The sequence below is a fragment of the Cryptomeria japonica genome, chromosome 6 (assembly GCF_030272615.1).
Source record: "Cryptomeria japonica chromosome 6, Sugi_1.0, whole genome shotgun sequence".
Taxonomy (NCBI): Eukaryota; Viridiplantae; Streptophyta; class Pinopsida; order Cupressales; family Cupressaceae; genus Cryptomeria; species Cryptomeria japonica.
The window spans coordinates 660210103-660227896 of NC_081410.1; the positions used below are offsets into that span (position 1 = coordinate 660210103).

Sequence of the window (17794 nt, forward strand, 5' to 3'; positions counted from 1 at the left end):
AAAAGATTTTTTTTTTTGAAAAAAGAAAATGAACTCCTTGTACTTTAAGACTTAAATCCATAACACTAGAACATGTAATCCATTATCATTATTATTCTATAATTATGTCAATATGAGTTCAATGTATTTATGTATATCATATCCAAACCATTCAACAGGTATTATGATATAATAGATACCTTTCATTCACTCAAATCATTATAAATTACTTCATAACTTTAAAGTCATCATATATTTTCTTATATAAGTAACTTGTCTTGCTTCGGATTTTTGATCCCCTAACACTTAGAAAATAATTGTTATTTATATATTTGATTTTTATGATAAAATGTTATAATTTGTGAAACCTAGGTAAATTTGAGATAAGAATTAAGAGCTATTAAAGATTGACCTCCACTTTGTACCCATTAAGTTTCAAATCTATTAATGAAAACTTGCCTCAAGTTGGAAGCAAAGGGACAATTAATGAACAAGCGATTGATGATTCTTTAAATCTCTTGCGCAAAAAGCATATGTTAGAAATGGAAAAGCCCATGTGGTTGAGGTTGTATAGAATGAGGATCTTTCCATGGCGTGTAGCTCACGAAAACAAATTAACCTTGGAAATGAGATTATGGTTCCAAACCAGTTTCCAACTGAGATTATTTTGAGTTTGCGTGCAAGACCCGCTTACGGCATGTTGATTTAACGCATCACTTATTTGCTGATACTGTCTTGATTTCAACTCATCAGTTCTTTCGTCAAATTCATCGTATGAACGTGACCTTTGAAATTTCAAAAAAAAAAATCATAATGTAAACCTAACTTCCAAGACACAAATGTTTATTCAACATTCTGCATACACATGTGCACTGATAATTCGAGAACCCAGAAAGACAAGACGAACTTCCATGAGAACCCGAGTGAATAAATCAACCGCGACCCCATGATAACCCGAGTGATTTCAACGCACCACTTTTTTCCTTCTAGTCTGTTGACTCCAACTCATCAAGTCTCTCGTCAAATCCAACGTGACCTTTGAAATCTGCAAAGCCTCGTTCACGACATTCACAAATCTGCTATAAAAAGCCCTCTCACCATAGCTGAAATTACATTGGCAAAGAGTGAAGAAATGGCGAGGGTGGGAGCATCATTCGTGTTGGTGTTTGTGTTTGTGATGATGTTGGGGGTTGTAGTGAGTAGAGTGAGAGGGGACAAGTGTGGAGATGAGATACAGGGCTTGGCCACCAACTGCGCTCCGATATTGCAGGGCAACGCTCCCTCTGCGGCGTGTTGTGGGCTGATCAGGAGCGCCGACATGTCGTGCGTGTGTCCCAAGGTCACTCCTGCAATTGCTGCCTCCATCAATGTGCCCAAACTGGTCACCATCATCCAGAGTTGCGGTAGAAATGTTCCTCATCAAACTCGATGCGGAAGTAAGCACATCTTCGTCTCAATATTCCCTTCAAAATTGTTTTCTTTCCCATTTGCATTTTTTATGACGGTTTCTTTCTTCGTCATATTGCAGGTATTGTGACGCCATGATTGGAATCCAGTGGAAGCTCAATAGAATACAATTGTTTAGAGTTTATGAAGCACATCCCTATTTGATAGCGTTTAAATAAAATGTTTGTCTTCCTAATATGTAACTGGGTTGAACAAACGTATGTGGGATGCTCCACCTGAAATTTTAGAACCATTGTATATTGTATTGTTATAAGAAAACAATGTAATAGTTTCATGTTATAGATATACAATATGATTATTCATCAATATCTAAAAATATGACTACTTTTTAATTTTTTAGTCACGTATTTTTAATAGCTTCAAATAACAAGAATCTGTTTTAGACTTTTAAAGCTATATTTTTGAGTTTTATATATATTTTTTGTAATACAGCAAGACATTCTTTTCATATTATGTAAAGGTTGAATATGTAAATTTAAACGAGTTAAGAAAAACATATAATGAACACAAAACAACAGGAAGGAAATAACAACCGCAACAAACATGACTGGTTGTTTCAGCTGTGAAACAAAGAGTTGGGAGGAGGGGACTGGTCATCTGACTGTTGGGCTTCACATTCTCAACAAAATAACCATTCATAGCACGTGATCAGATCATTGGTTGCCTCGTATTGAGTGGGTGTTGAGATTGACTTTTGTCATTTTGTATAATGAAAGCTTTTATTTCATTACTTGGGAGGTAGAGGAAATAATGGCTTATGATTGTTAGAAATTAGGATATTAGGATACTAATAATTATAAACAAGATATAAAATAAATGAAATAAGAATCATATATGTATAAATACAGACATTACACAAGATATACATGGGGAAAACCCTTTCGGGTAAAAAACCCCATAAAGCATCATTTTATTAAAACACTTACAAATATAGTCTATCATAAAATAGACTTGAACCTGGGGATACTCCTCCAATACTTCCACATGGCCAATAATACCTCTTGTGCATAGTGATACAACTCACCATAAAGCTCCAAACTCGCACACCTCTCAAATAAGAGAGAACCTCGTTAAATATAGGAGGAAGGGTGGCTTCACTAGTCACACCTTTTCAATAACCATTGTTTATGGTGAAAGTGGATAACAACAATATTGAAAGACTAAATGAATTCAACCACCAAACCCTAGCCTAACAACAACAAAGATCCACCATAACATATGAAGATTACCTAAGACAATGCAAATCAAATGAAATCACAAAGATTATACCATCACATGTCCAATAGGGTTTGGATCTCCATTCTTCCTATCTCCATTGATCTTGCTTGATATATTTGCTCTCAGATTTTATGTATGCACAAGAGCTCAACAAAGAACTGAAATGTGGTTGCAAGTAGGCTTGATCGCATATGAAAGTTTGAATGCTAGAGTTGTCGGGGGTTGATAATGAAGGAAGCATCCCCTTATATAGAAGACACTATAAGAAATGGAAGGATAAGATTGAGAGGTGTAAAGATAAATGGTCGGCTAGGATTAGAGGGTAGGTAGAGAAAATAATAAAATAATGAGAGGGTAGGTAGTGTAGGAATTAAGAGATGAATGACATGTGACATGGGTGGAAAAGCCTAATGAATTAATTAAATAAATAAAGATTTATTTAATTAATAGAGGAAGTGGGATCAATTAAATAAATAAAATATTTATTTAATTTAGGAAAAGGGGAATTTAAATAAATAAAAGTATTTATTTAAATGAGAAATAAGGCTAGAAGAGGATAAATGAATTAATTAAATAAATAAAGATTTATTTAATTAATAGAATAATTAAGTTTAAATAATTAAATAAATAAAATATTTATTTAATTAGACAGGACAGTTTTAGGTGTCTACATTTTGCCCCTCTTTGAGACAATGCAGTTTGTCGCATCAAGTTTCAAAGAAGATAATATGAACTAATACAAAGTTGCCCAAAGATGGGAATGATATGCCCCCTCGAGAGATTGGATGAAAATGTCTAGAAAGATCGGAGACAATCTCTCGATAACAAAGAAAGGGTGGAATGGATTGATCGGATGAAGTGACAGAGTCACGGGATAAAGAAGACTGAATAGGGCTAGGGCTAGGGATAGGGTAGTCTATAAAATAAACTACGAGGGGAAAACATCCTCATTGTCATCCACACATCTAAGAGATCAGAGTGCAGAGAGAGCAGAGAGCAGTCAGCAGTGATGGCTTTGGTGCATAGATTCGATCGCGTTCGCCAATTTTAGAGGCCAGCAAATGTAGGAGAGCCGGTGAGTACCACAAAACCTTCTTGTACTTTTCCACATTCATTGTTGTCATAAATGCATGCTAGGTAGAGCAATAAATGCACTTTAGGTATGTCAAGCGGGGGGAAAAATGTTAAGGCACGTCTGCATTGATGCCAGGCGCGTCTGGGTAGGCTAGGCGTGTCTATATTTGTGCGAGGTGCATCTATGAATGTAATAGCATTTGTGTTCAATGCGAGTGCATATGTGTCTTGCAGACGCGTTTATGTAAGACAGGCGTGTCTATGTGATTGAGGCATGTCAGGGCAGGTGCGTATGTGCAGTATGTAAGCACGTTTATGTCATGAATGCGCATTTATGTCTTCAAGGCCAAATCGACAGTTCTGTGATGAATATACACTATCGATTGGATAAGTTGTTGAGAGGATACACTCAAGAAGGTCCTCTAGGGAAGACTAAAATAGTAGATAGGGCTAGGATTGACAATTCTGTGATTGAACATACGTTGCCAATTAGGAAACTACTTAAGAGGATACACTCAAGCAGAGGCCCTAGGATAAGATTGATCGAGGAACTTTGTGATGAATAGGGAGTACCAAGATAAAAAAAAATAGTACTTTGTGATGAATAGGGAGTACTAAAAAAGAGTAGCGCTTTATGATGAACAGGGAATGCCAAAATGTAGTGCTTTGTGATGAACAGGGAGTACTAAAAAGAGCAGCACTTTGTGATGAACATGGAATGCTACTAGGATAGAGAACAGTACTTTGTGATGAACACGGAGTACCACTAGGATAAAAAGAAACACTTTATGATGAACAGGGAGTGTTAAAAAGAGAAGCACTTTGTGATGAATAGGGAATGCTACTAGGATTGACACGGTTGATTTGCTTGACTGTAGGAGGACCTACCTATGCTAGAGTCACGAGAAAGATTCCCTTTGACTCAAAGCTTACGACTAGAGCTGACACTTGAGGATAGAGCAACAATCGAGGCTATGAGACTGTGACATATTCTGTATGTGCTTGAGTTTCGGGCGAACATGGGATTGCTGACTGCACTAGCTGAGAGATGGCACTCAGAGAATTATACTTTTCATTTGCCGATGGGTGAGATGACAGTCACCTTAGAGGATGTATACAAGATACTGCGGATACCGATCGAAGGGGAGTTAGTTCCTTACAATCGAGATGGAGATAGGGATGCACTGAGACGAGTGTTTCAGGATCCAGGACTGGAGATGAGGGAAGGACACATGTCTTGGGATACCATGACACAGACAAGATTAGTGCTACTGGCGGTGCTGGCAGGAGTTATCAGTGGGTTCCTCTGTTTGGATAGGGAAACACAAGGGTTGGTTGTGGGATTGGGGAGTACACTGGAGATGTTGGTGACAGAACACACTAGGTTTGCATGGGGGCCGTGTTTGCTAGTACACCTGTATTATGAGATGCATCAGTTTGTGTATCATGGGTCAGGAGGATTGGGATGCGGGGTGACATTACTATAGGTATGGGCATATGAGCATCTATTGGTTACATGACTGATCCACTTCAGAGGCAGAGGACATGGGCACAGTTACATTCACTTATATGATATGATTACGTCGCAACCATAGATTGGGAGACTAGAGTACTAGCGTTGGGTGATTGATGAGATAGACACTGTGGTATAGAGGCCGTACCGGGACTGTGAGGAGTGGGAAAATGATGCAGTGGAGTTGCCATATGTATTCAGGAGTAGGTATCTGATTGGTCAGACACCGTATGTTATTGAGAGGCAGTTGGTAGATAGGGTGGGCAGGTAGTTCGGTAGGATATAGCGGATGCCACGGATGTCAGGGATGTATGCGTGGACAGTGAGAGATCAGATGCACTTGGGTCCATTATTGTCTTATGATCAGGTAGTGATACAACTAGTAGAGATGAATCCCTTGCCTTGGGATATGTGGGCAGACATAGAGGATGCAGGGATGGAAGTCGAGTATACTGCATATTGAGTAGAGCATCTGTTTCTATGGCTGACGGATCTAGGGGAGCCGATAGATGGAGACGTTGGAGGTGATGGAGATGATGATGGAGATGGTGGAGGTAGAGGCTGACGGAGGAGGCGGGGTGCAGTAGTAGAGAGGAGAGTGGCTCTAAGGAGAGAGGGTGGAGAGGAGAGACAGGCTCGGTAGGCTCACATAGTGAGGGACAAAGGTGGATTGCCTTTACAGGTGCCAGCAACATAGGTTCCCAAACAAGGACAGTAATAAGGTGAGGGGGGAGAGGAGGAGGATGAGTTACTAGATTTGAGGGAGATCTGCCAGGGATAGGCAAATGAGATCCAAGATTTGGAGAGGGAAACAACTAGGCTCAAGAGACAGTTGAGGAATACTAAGCGGGAGAGGGATCGGGCTATTTAGTGCTATACAGAGGCTAAGACAACACTAAGGGTAGGGAGGCAAGCAGCAGAGGACACATGAGCTGGATACACCTATGATCTGTGGGCTAGGGAGGAGATAGGCTAGTGGAGAGACCTATACTATGGAGTAGTGCCGCCAGAGCAGTGAGCTAGGAGCTTTCGTAGACCATCGAGGACTGCGACGACCACTGGAGGGAGAGATAGGAGACATGTGTCTAGCGGTGGGTTTATGGGTCCTCCACCACCACCAGATAGAGGGGATAGGAAAGATGATTTTGGGGTGGGTCCTTCCAGGGCTTAGACTCCGTCGAGCCCAGCCGGCTCCGAGGGAGGGAGTTCATCATAGCCTTAGAGGGCTCCCTATGTATCAGTTTTGTACCATTTTGTATGATGACACCTTCGGGTGATTGTAGCCATATGATTTTGACATCATTGTATCATGACACTTTTATTATATATATGAGATGATTCATCCTTGCGGCAGCTATATGCACGTGTACCTATGTGATGATTCTATGTGATGCATGTTTCTATATGATGCTTATGATATGGATGCAAATATGTACATGATGAAATGCAATATTTTTGTTCTTTTATGTTTTTAATATGTTATGCCAATGTGAATGTATGAAATGCAGATGATGAAAATGTAAAATTTGCTAACATGTGTTGTGTGCAGGATGTGATGTAATTGTAATATCTATATGTATGTATGAAATACTAATATGTGGTAATGCAGGTGCAACTACATGAAATGTAGATATTTTTGGTGTGTCATTATACTTAGTCATGTGATAGCAGGCTACATGGACTCAGGAAGGACGATGGAGGTCAACCAAGAAAGGGGGATGGAAGATAGAAGATATGAAAGTGAAAGAGCTTCTTGTGCGTTATCATCATTGAGTTTTATTATGGCAAATAGGTTATGACAATCAATGCATATGTTCGACCCAGAAAGTCATTGTACCCATTTGCATAGAGATAAAATAGTTGCAAACAAGGAATGCCCCAGTTCATACTAGACTCATAGTGTCCTCATATCCTTGGACAAGTCATAGCATTACTAAGAGACAATCCATAGACATGAAAGAAAAATAGGTGATGATATCCCATCCTCACCTTTCTAGTCAAAGATATCCTAGAGATAGAATCTCTAGTTAGAGACATCCTGGAAAAGTTAAAAGACATGTCACCAAAAGATAAAATCAAAAGAAAACTAGGACTCAACACCAACATTCACTGTAGTTCTCAAGTTATAGTGTCTCTCGTCACTTGTATAAGTCTTATTTGATTGTGGTCACAATGTTTTCTTCCACAAAAGGATAGATAGCACTGAACCATAATGTTGTTTGAGTCTATTGAAAGATTTGATTTGTTGAAGCCCATTGTTGCTTCTTGCGTCTCATCTGAAACTAGTTGAATCCATGAAACTGATACTTTATTGCAGAGAAGATGGAACTTTATTGCGGATGGTTGATGCAAATGTTGCTTTATTGTGGATTGTGCACGGATAGACTGAAGAAGACTGGAAGAAACTGTACTCCTCGAAACGTGTGATGCTCTTAGTTCCACACCCATCACTAGACTTAGGATTTTCCTTAGCCATAGATAGGAGCTGATTTATTATGGATGGAAAGGGTGAAAAGAAGGGATTATTATGAATGGCTAACCAATCTTAGGTAGATCAATAACAAGCCATGATAGGAATCGGTAAGTTTATTATGGACGGATACGTTGTGAGTGTGTGCAAAGTGAAAGGATGAGATTGAATCTTGAAGGAGGGAGGAGCAATGTCTCTACACATGGCGCTGGTGATCCAGTTTTCACCATGGTACTTGCCTAGGGTGACACCGAAGTGGTTTTCACTGTTGGATGAAATGTTTTTCTTTACTTTTTTTATTTTTCAAATTTTTTTGTGTCACAAGGCGCCTATTTGCCAGGTTTTCACCAAGTAACAGTTTTTTATTTTTATGATTTTTTTTTGTATTTTTGAATTTTTTTGATATTTTATATTTTGTGAATTAAGATATTCTGAAGAGCTATGTGTAAAACCTGCGAAGGTGCATGTTGTTGATAGGATCCTCCAAAGGTTCACCATCTAGAGTTGAGAGCTAATATGCACCAGATCCATAGGTTGTTGTAATGATGTAAGGACCAAGCCATTTTGGTTTGAACTTTCCCTTCTTCTCTCTATCTTGCTGATTTTTAGGATTTTCTTTTAAAACTAAGTCACCTACCTCAAATGTGTGAGGCTTGAACTTCTGATTGTAACTGTATTGTTCCTTGACTGAATGATATGTAACTTGAGTGACTGTTTTCCTTGATAAAGGAACTGGGATGGATTTACTAATGTGTGGACTACGTTTGCCCATATGTGTGTCACCTAAAGAAGTTCAGGCATCACTGACAGAAAAGTCCCTTGAGGAAGCTCCATTAAAGGTCCATGATGTATCACCAGAAGGGAAAGGATGTGCAGAACAAGTGGATGAGTGATGAAGGCTTATGATTGTAAAAATAAGTGAAAGTATCATGATATGATGGAGACTTAGGATCAACAAGTATTCTTTTTGGCTTGAAATTTTACAACTTTTGCCCCCAGTTATTTTGGTATTAGGGGAGATTAACTCTTGTTCTTTTTTGTTCATAGGATTTTTATCCTTGACTTTGATTTTTGCAGAGTCTAGTAGCTTTTGATTTTGATTTGGACTAAAGGACTTCTCTTTATTTTTTAATTTTAGATTTTTCTTTTCAAAGCTTGATTTTTCATGATCCCCAATGAGTAAGGACTTTTGTAATTATTGTTGATCCAAGTCTAGGAGCAGAGTAGAAATGGAATGAGTAGATGAAATGGTAAAGCTATGTGAGTTCTCAAGAGGGCTGGTGATATGCTCAATAGATTCTTTGTTGGAACCACTCTTAGAACTATTGATATCAAGAGATGCTTGTACCACTAGAGGAGATTTGCATTCAGACTTAGTAGCCACAACACTAGGTGGTTCACATCCATTTCCTTGCAAATTGTTTATAGATTGTTCTTGTCGACTGAATACCTTAGGAGATAGTGGGATTTGATCAACATGAAAGATATACTCACCACATCCCATGTCTTTAATCTTGAACTTTTGTTTGATCTCTGCTTGTTTTGACGTAGAAGCTTTCAAGGATTCTGGATCCACATATGTTGAAGATGGAACAACTTCTTGATTGACTGGGATTGTTATTTCTGATCTAGGTCACATATTGTTGCAATATATGAATGGGTTTGGGTCAGCTTTGATGAACACTTCAACTCCATTGTGTGGGAACTTGATACATCGATGATATGTAGATGGTATTGCGCTCATCTCATGAATCCACAAACGTCCTAGCAATATGTTGTATGTGAGATCAAGGTCTAGGACTTGACAAACCACATCTTTTGTAACTGGCCCAACTCTGAGAGGTAAGGTGACTGTGCCCTTGGATGAGCGTTCTTTGTCATCATATGCCTTGATGGTAATTTTGTTTGTAGCATTTACAGCTTTGTCTGAATATCCCAATTGTTTTATTGTGTTCAAAGTACATATATTGAGACCAGCTCCTCCATCTACCGGGACTCATTTTATTCGATGTTTGTGTGGGAAGGCTTCAATGTGTAAAGGTGCATTATGTGGTTGGTTCATAGAGGCGTCGTCAACTTCTGTGAATGTAAGGGAGTGTGGAACGGAAAGGTATCCCACCATGGCTTGAAACTGTTCCACGTTCAGATCAGTGGGGATGGAAGTATCTCTCAAAGTTTTGTCAAGAATGAATTTATGTGCGGGGGATATGCGTAAAAGTTCAAGGATGGAGATAAGCATGGGTGTCTTCCCTAACTGTTATAAAAGGTCATACTCAGGTTTGGTTGATGAGGAAACAATATTTTTAGCTGGAGCACCTTGCAAAGTGAATATACCTCGACGAGTTGTAACATTACATTCAGAGGTGGGTTTAGAAGAAGGTCCAGTGCCTTTTAGGACAACCTTGGGTCTTTGGGTAGAATTTCCAAGCGTTTTATCCTTTATAATAATGGTAGAGACATAATTGTCCATCGAAATGTGATTGATAGTTGAATCATAGTTATAGGATGCACTGGTATAGATGATTTTCTCATCTGTGGCTTTAGATTTTCCTTTGTCATGCTTTGGGAATGGTTCTTTAAATATCTCATGTTCTTGATTGGATGAGTGTCCTTGAATCTCAATGTCACCTCTATCAATAAGGTCTTGTATGATGTTCTTTAGTTGATGACAATTTCCTGTTTTATGACCCTTGCTCTTGTGATATTCATAGTATTCATTGTCATTCCACCAATTCGGTTTGACCTTTGGCTCATATGGAGGCATATCTAGAATTGTTATTATTTTGTTTCCCACCAGCTTCTTGAAAGATGACTCAAGTGGTTCTCCCAATGGGGTGTATTTCCTTCATGGTTTTGAAGTTGTTTGAGTATTCACTTGATTGTTTGTAGAGCTTGATCTAGAAAAAAATGATTTTGGGTCTTACCGTATTGGCATCAACAACACCATCATTGACTGTGTTCTTGTTTTTATTCCAAAATCTTGGCTTGTCTTTTCCTTTAAAGTCTTCTTTGTTTTTTTTGAATATTTTGACGATGCATTGCTCAATTAGGACCTTTTCTATCGCCAAGCCTTTCTCAATGACATCCTTGAAGGTGGACAAACAAGCTTTTCTTAGATCATAACCAATGTCTTTGTTAACATTTTGGGTGAACATCTCTACCTTTTGTTTTTGTGGAATTTCACAAGAGCATTTGTTGGCTAGATTTCTCCATCTTTGTAAAAAAAATGAAAAAGACTCTCCATCCTTTTGCTTGGTATTGCACAAAGTAGTGACTGATATGTCTATCTCTATGTTGTATGAGAAATGTTGGATAAATGCCTCTTCTAAGTCACCCCATGACTTAATTCCAAGTGGAAGTTGGGAGAACCATTCCATAGCTTGATCACCTAAGCTCTGTGGGAATAATCTCATCAAATATGTCTCTTTTGCTGCTACCTCAATGCAAGCTGTAAAAAACTATCTTATATGTGCCTTAGCGTCTCCTTTTCCTCTGTACTTATCAAACTTAGGTGTCACAAAGTGTGTAGGAAAAGGAGGCATTGGAATGCTTTTGTCAAGTGGATAGGGACATATGTCTCTCATTGTGTGAGTTGGATTTGGTGTATTAATGTCCTCCATTTTCTTTTGTAAGTCCTTAATTTGTTGTTCCAAATTGTTCTTAGGTGGAGATCGACTTCTTGGACCATACACCATGCCTGAACAACCGGGTGGAGAAGCAGCATGTTGCATATATGGATGGTATTGATCATACACATGTTCATATGGAGAAGGTCTATAATGATGCTGCGTATAAGGACCACTTGGTATAGAGTCATGATGAGGAATAGAATATCCATTTGTCCATGTATACCATACTCTACAGGCATGTCATGAGTTTGTTCTAGTGTGTTGCCCCCAAATTTGACTCGGGGTTTCCTTGTGTCCAAATTTTGATCATGCATTTGGATATCCAATTGCTTTGGTGGTTGGTCCTTAGCATTGGTATGTGATTGAGTATATTTTTCTACATAAGATTTCCATAATGGTCTGCGATGGTGAGTATCATATGCTTGACCATGTGTGTGTGGGACCTCAGGTTTTTGAAACAAAGATGATGGTGATTCAGGCACAAGATGTGGTCCTCTATTTCCTCCACTATTAGGCCTCCTTTGATCCATGTTGAAGTGAGGTTGTTGCAAAGGTCAATTTTTCATTATTTGAGACATGTCAAAATCATGAGGGATCTTGGCTCCACTTTGTGTCATCACTTGTAAGAAGTATTGTCTATCTCTCCTTATTATTGCCTCAACCAATCGATTGGAACAAGATCCATAATGGATTCTTCCACTTCTGCTGAATGTACAGAAAAGTTGTCCATATTGTCATTGTGTGTATCATTGTTGTTTATAGTGTCTTTGTTCTCAACATTTGGAATGTTTCTATAGGCATCCATGTCAGGTAATGTAGTATGATCAGAATTGAAGAAGACATCATTATCATACTCATAGGCACTCATGTTTGCGGACTCTTAAGCCTCTTTAGCTTCTCTCCTAGGTTTTTGGGAACGGGTTTCAACCATGAACTAGGTATTGACCAAGATGTGTGAGACTAGATGAAATGGAAAGAGTATGGAAGACCCAGAGTTGGATGGAATGTAAATGAATCTGAGGTGTACTTGCAATGTCCAAAGTGTAAGACCAAGTATGTATGTAGTTGAACAGGTGTGGCTTCCAAAGAGATGATAGGTTCTCTTGATGAGGTAAGTTGACCCTGACTCTAAGTAAGACCAAGTGAGACCCAAAGGTGAGAGACCTTGATGAGGGACCACTTAGCAAAATGTTGTTGTATGTATTGTGTTGAAAAAACAAGATGAGGACAAGCAAGTGACCTTTTGACTCAAGTTTAGACAAATGTGAATGTAATGCAAGGTGTAAAGCAATGATGAACTTTGTGAGACCCAAAGATAGGTTGAATTCTAGATGAAAACCTGGAGAAATAACCTAGGAAGCTCAAGAATTCTGAAACTGATTGCTCTTGTTTGCTGGACTGTAAATTTTTTCAATTCTGAACACGGGCGTGCCTGTATACTTCATAGACGCGGTTAAATGACACAAACGTGGTTGACCACTACACAGACGCATTTCTGAGATTTTGTGAATGCAAATTTTCTTAAGAGAAAACAGACCTGTTTCTGCCCTTCACAGACGCGGTTAAATGACACAGACGCGATTCTATCAGGCAGACACGTTTCTGGAATTTAGAGCAATTTTTCCAATTTTTGAAGTTGTTCGTTGTGACCAAATCTGAAATTTTTGACTGTTATTCCATCACAAGAGGACACAATCTTGATGAAAACTTAATGTTTGCGAGTGTTTAGACTCAAAATGACTCAAAGAAAAGTGTGTTGTTTGATGTAAAATTGTTTTTCATACACTTGAAGACACAAAAGACACAATGTTATGATGTTTGGTCTTGAATGTTTGAATGTTCAAAATAAGACAAGCACAATTCTTATGGTTGGTCAGGACAATATTTGTTGATCCCACATGGGGTTTCCCCTGAGGCTATGCTATTCAGAGTGGATACTTAGATGCTTGACCCCACTGGCTCCACCCTCGGCACTCACTTCTCTGGGGAAGCCAAGCATCAATCCCCATGAAAAATCCCCATGGCAAACTTTGTATCTCTACTAAGAACCGTATGTGTGTGGGTCGCTCCAGAGGTCTGACCTCTTGCTCCAACAACTAGAAGGATTTTGGCTTTCTGAAACAAAAATGTGCTAGTAAGGGCATCCGCTAGTGTGACCATATGTGCGGCACTTTCAGCTCTGGAAATACAGAAGGCTCCTAGCCGATAGGGGTTACTCCCTACAAATGATCAAATAAATTTGATCAAACGGGTTTATGGGGAGACATAGTATCGGTATGAATTAATCACCACACGTTACCCATGGTTTTCACCATGGATACAATTGTTTATAGTGGTTCGGAAGAGGTGGGTTTTCCTCGCTACCACTTGGGTCGTTCTCTCCTTACTAGTAGTCCTAATGACCACACGGGGAGACAGGCCCTCTAGAGATTAAATAAAAAGAGCCTATTTCTCAAGACACAAAAGACACTAGTTCAATTTTTAGTGCACCAATTGAAGTGTTCGATAATCTATGAAAACAAGGCACACAATAAAGATCAAAAGAATACCCTTGTCAAGGTCCTGCAACAAAGATTATAATTAATAATCTAATAATTATTTCAAATGGGATATGCTTATAAAGCATGTAATATATAAGGTTTTATAACCTTATATTAGAACATTTTATATAATTTATAAGGATGTAATCCCCAATAACATTATGTTCTAACAATGATTTATAGTAGTCATGATGGAGAACAATTATTAAATTCTATTGTTGAAACTGACTGATTATTGGGTGGAGTTTTGGATGTGTTTGCTTCTCCCAGTTTTAAGTTGTTTTCCAAGAATTATTTAAGCCATCTATGCCATCACCATAACTTGTAGCTATTATGTTTTTGGTTCTTTTGGGTGTCAATAATTTAGGGATTGGAATTTGTTTAAGGTTTGAGAATTGGCTGATTGGAGAAGAATAATTAAGGATTTTCAATATTAGTTTTATTGGAATCATTGTAGTCAAACATTTTGATATGTAATATTTATCTTTAATTTATAGATTGAATATCATTTTTTTTGGTCTTGTATAATATTTATCTTCAATTTTATTGTCCATGTGTCTCCACCTATTTCAATTTTTGTATGAACTAATATTTTTGTGAACAAGAACATAACATCAAAAGTATAATACTTTGGAAAATTAAATAATGTTAATTTATTAATTTTTAATAATTAAATTATTACTTTAATAATTATTTATAATTTTTTTTTTAAATATTAATTGAGTGAGAGTTAGTGAAGAATAAACACTCCTTTGTGATTTGTATTGAATATTTAAGGAAAGAGGCTTTGGTTCTGGTTACATTACTAGCTATAGTTACTCATCAATTTTTCCCATTAAACATGAAATATGATCAACTTCTAACTGCAAAGTCTCAAGCTCATCAACACTTCTAAAAATTTTCTATGACTTATCCATATTTCCTTAGGTGTATTACAACTGGCTATGTGAAATTGAATATTATCTTAAACATGCAATCCAATGATGCCCATAGCTTCATGTAGCTTGTTCATGTAAACAAACCACTCATAAGCCCTTGTGAATTCTAGTTGTTCAGATTGCAACATAATCCATAGCCGCTTATATTGAAGCAATTATTTTGTATCATAGTATGCCATGTGTGAAAATTATGTAGAGTCAATTTTGCAATACTAGGATCCTTGATGCAACAATCACACAAAAGAACCACTTAAATCGTCCCTTGCAACCCCACAAATTTGATTAAGTATGATAACCCCCCAAACTTTGGCACTATATAAAGTAGTGCATTTTACAATGCCAATAAGTCCAATGCATGGGAAATTTCAAAACATGAACTTGTGCTAAAAAATGGTATTTTGACAAATCTATAAAGAAAAAGTTATTAAACAAACAAGTTCCCATAAATTGGCTTATTTTAAATGAGATGCACAAATAAATTAAAAGATTCACTAAAATGAGGGAAAATTTGACTTTCCAACCACTCGTTGGAATTGAAACAAAAAAAAAACACTTCAATGAGTATCTATATAATGTAAAAAGACCCTGTCATTTTCAAGTTATGCAAAAAAGAAAACGTACCACCCTTACAAGCACTTTAATTGAACTAACATTCAAATAACTATTTCAAAAAAAATTAAAATCAACATGAATTGGGTTCCTCTTGGTGCGATGATGTTGTGTGTTAGGGCTTCTTCTGAGAAACTATATTTGGTGCCCCGTTTCATGGGGGGTGCGTAGTGTAAGTTAGTTGGCCCTTTTCCTTGGGGTCCTAATGGTTTTGTGTGCTTCTCTATTGAGCTCGTGGGTCTAGTGACTTGTCTTGGAGTGGTGTTTGAACGGTTTCGAGATAGTTTGTGGGGTGTTGCACAACTATGGATTATTTTATGCATTAAAATGTTCTTTTAGTAGTTTAATCATCATTGTCTATTGCAAGTTGGTTTTGGATGTGTATTGAGGGTTGGTTACCCTGTGGGCAATTAACTAGAGAGGGTGTTGCTTCCATTGTGCCTTCTTTTGTTGTGGTCTCTAGCTTCCTTTGGTGGGTGCTAATTTTCTTCTTAGGTCTCTGCATTTTCCCCCATCTACCCCTACTCTCTTGTGGATCCTTTGGAGTTGATGCCCCTAGGGTCTCCCTTTTGGATATTGGCTAGGGGTTTTCTCAAATTTGGGTTGCTAGAGGGGGCCTCTTCCCCTATGTTTTTTTCTACAAGGCTTTTGTCTCTAATAGTATTGTTGATAGCGAACCTATTAAGGTGGTCCATGATGCTCTATTTGTAGGGTTTTCTACCAAGAATAGGTTTAGATATGCCTTTCAAAACCCTTTGGGTTTTTTTGTCCTAGTACATTCTAGGTTATATTGTTTAGTGTTTTTTGGGAATGGCTAGATATTTCCTTGCTAGGGAGAGTCTCTACTCAAGGATGTCCTACAAGTAAAAGGTTGTAGGAAGCCTTTCAAAGTATGCTATTCATTGACTGTTGTCTTTGATACATCAACTCTAGTGCTAGGGTTTTTCTAAAGAATATGGTTTGAGGTTCCTTTCTAAAATCCCCCAACCTAATTATGTGATTTTGTTGGGTTGACCCTTGCTTCCGCCAGTTAGTTGCTTCGACCAAAAGCCTCTCTTCTAAAAAGGTTTATCCTTTTTTGGTTATTGTGATCTTGGTGGTCTCACTACTTGTAATTTCCTCCCTTTTGTATGCTTGTGTGGTAGTTATGTAATGTAAACATCTCTCTCTATTTGATCTAATCACAAAAAATTAATTTTTTAAGTGAACAAATCATTTATGCCCAGTGTGATATTTTGATTGAGTTAAACAACAATAAGAGAAGATAGACTACATTTGAGTGCACCAAGTAATAAAAAATTGGAATAAGGCATAGATGTGGTTCTTGTTAATAAATCAATAGCAAATGCGGTCCACATAGCATGTGAGACTAGGTGTTCTGTAGAAATATGCCTTTAAATTTGCCAAATAATTTTATAAACCTCCTTAACATGAAAGATATCAACAAGGACCAGCACTAGAATGGGGAGACTTGGTCTCTGTGACTAATGGAAGTCATTGTGACTCGCTCTGAGCAGTAGTTACTATTGTTGGAAAGATTGAGTCAATACTTATTCCATTGATAGTTGATAATGCTAGCTAACACTTTCCAAAAAAATAAAATTGCATGTGGTTGTGTAAAAGTTGTTAAGTCACAAAATTTTGATTGGAGAATGGAATTAATCATAAAAATATAGAAGATTATTAGCACTATGTGATTTGATCGTGGTAGGCATTGTAAATTGGTGAATACACTAACCAAAGAAGGGCCACCACTGGTGGATTTGTTGGTGCATATGATAAGAGTTGATTAAGTCAAGGTGAGTTGGCCAGGTGGGGATTACCAGAGATTGAAGGTGCTAGAAATATGTAGGAAAATCCAACCAAATAAAATATAATATGTAATACAAACTGTGTAGGAGAAAAAGTGACACTAAGCAAACATGCCCTAATCTCACTTTCAACCACACACTTGTGGAATACGAAAGAGCCTAGAGGTATCACACAATTGGCTACTTCTTTTTGTGGAAGAGAGAGCCACGGGCTACCTATTAGGATTTCTATTCCTTTGTTGCAATTGAAAGATAAAATGATGCAAGTTCAATCCCTAACCCCAAAGTGCAAGTATGAACTAATAACAAGATTGCAGAATTGAACTTAAACAATGGAAAGTTGTAAACACAAGGACAAGACAAGAATGTAAATGTGTACCCGGTGTCAAAATATGAGTGAAAATGTTCGGGACGGGGACGCGGGCACCACCGTCTTGATTCTGCCCCTAAAACTGCTGTTTTGCAACCTGAAAAGCTGTCAAAAATGCTGAAAATTGCTGTCTGACAGAAGGACCAGGGTGCCCAGCACCCCTGTCCCAGGGACCA

The 17794-nt window shown here is 37.9% G+C and overlaps 1 protein-coding gene across 1 annotated transcript; it reads left to right on the plus strand.

The window, feature by feature from the left end:
• Positions 1-1104: 1104 nt before the first annotated feature.
• Positions 1105-1688, plus strand: LOC131054831 (non-specific lipid-transfer protein 2). Its single transcript, XM_057989444.2, has 2 exons — positions 1105-1415; positions 1508-1688. Exons 1-2 carry the CDS (start codon positions 1112-1114, stop codon positions 1522-1524), a joined length of 321 nt encoding a protein of 106 aa, XP_057845427.1. The 5' UTR covers positions 1105-1111; the 3' UTR covers positions 1525-1688.
• The last annotated feature ends 16106 nt before the right edge of the window (positions 1689-17794 follow it).

Bases quoted from the DNA above. Each gene is read 5' to 3' on its own strand.
- LOC131054831 (XM_057989444.2), top strand. From the start codon at position 1,112: ATGGCGAGGGTGGGAGCATCATTCGTGTTGGTGTTTGTGTTTGTGATG.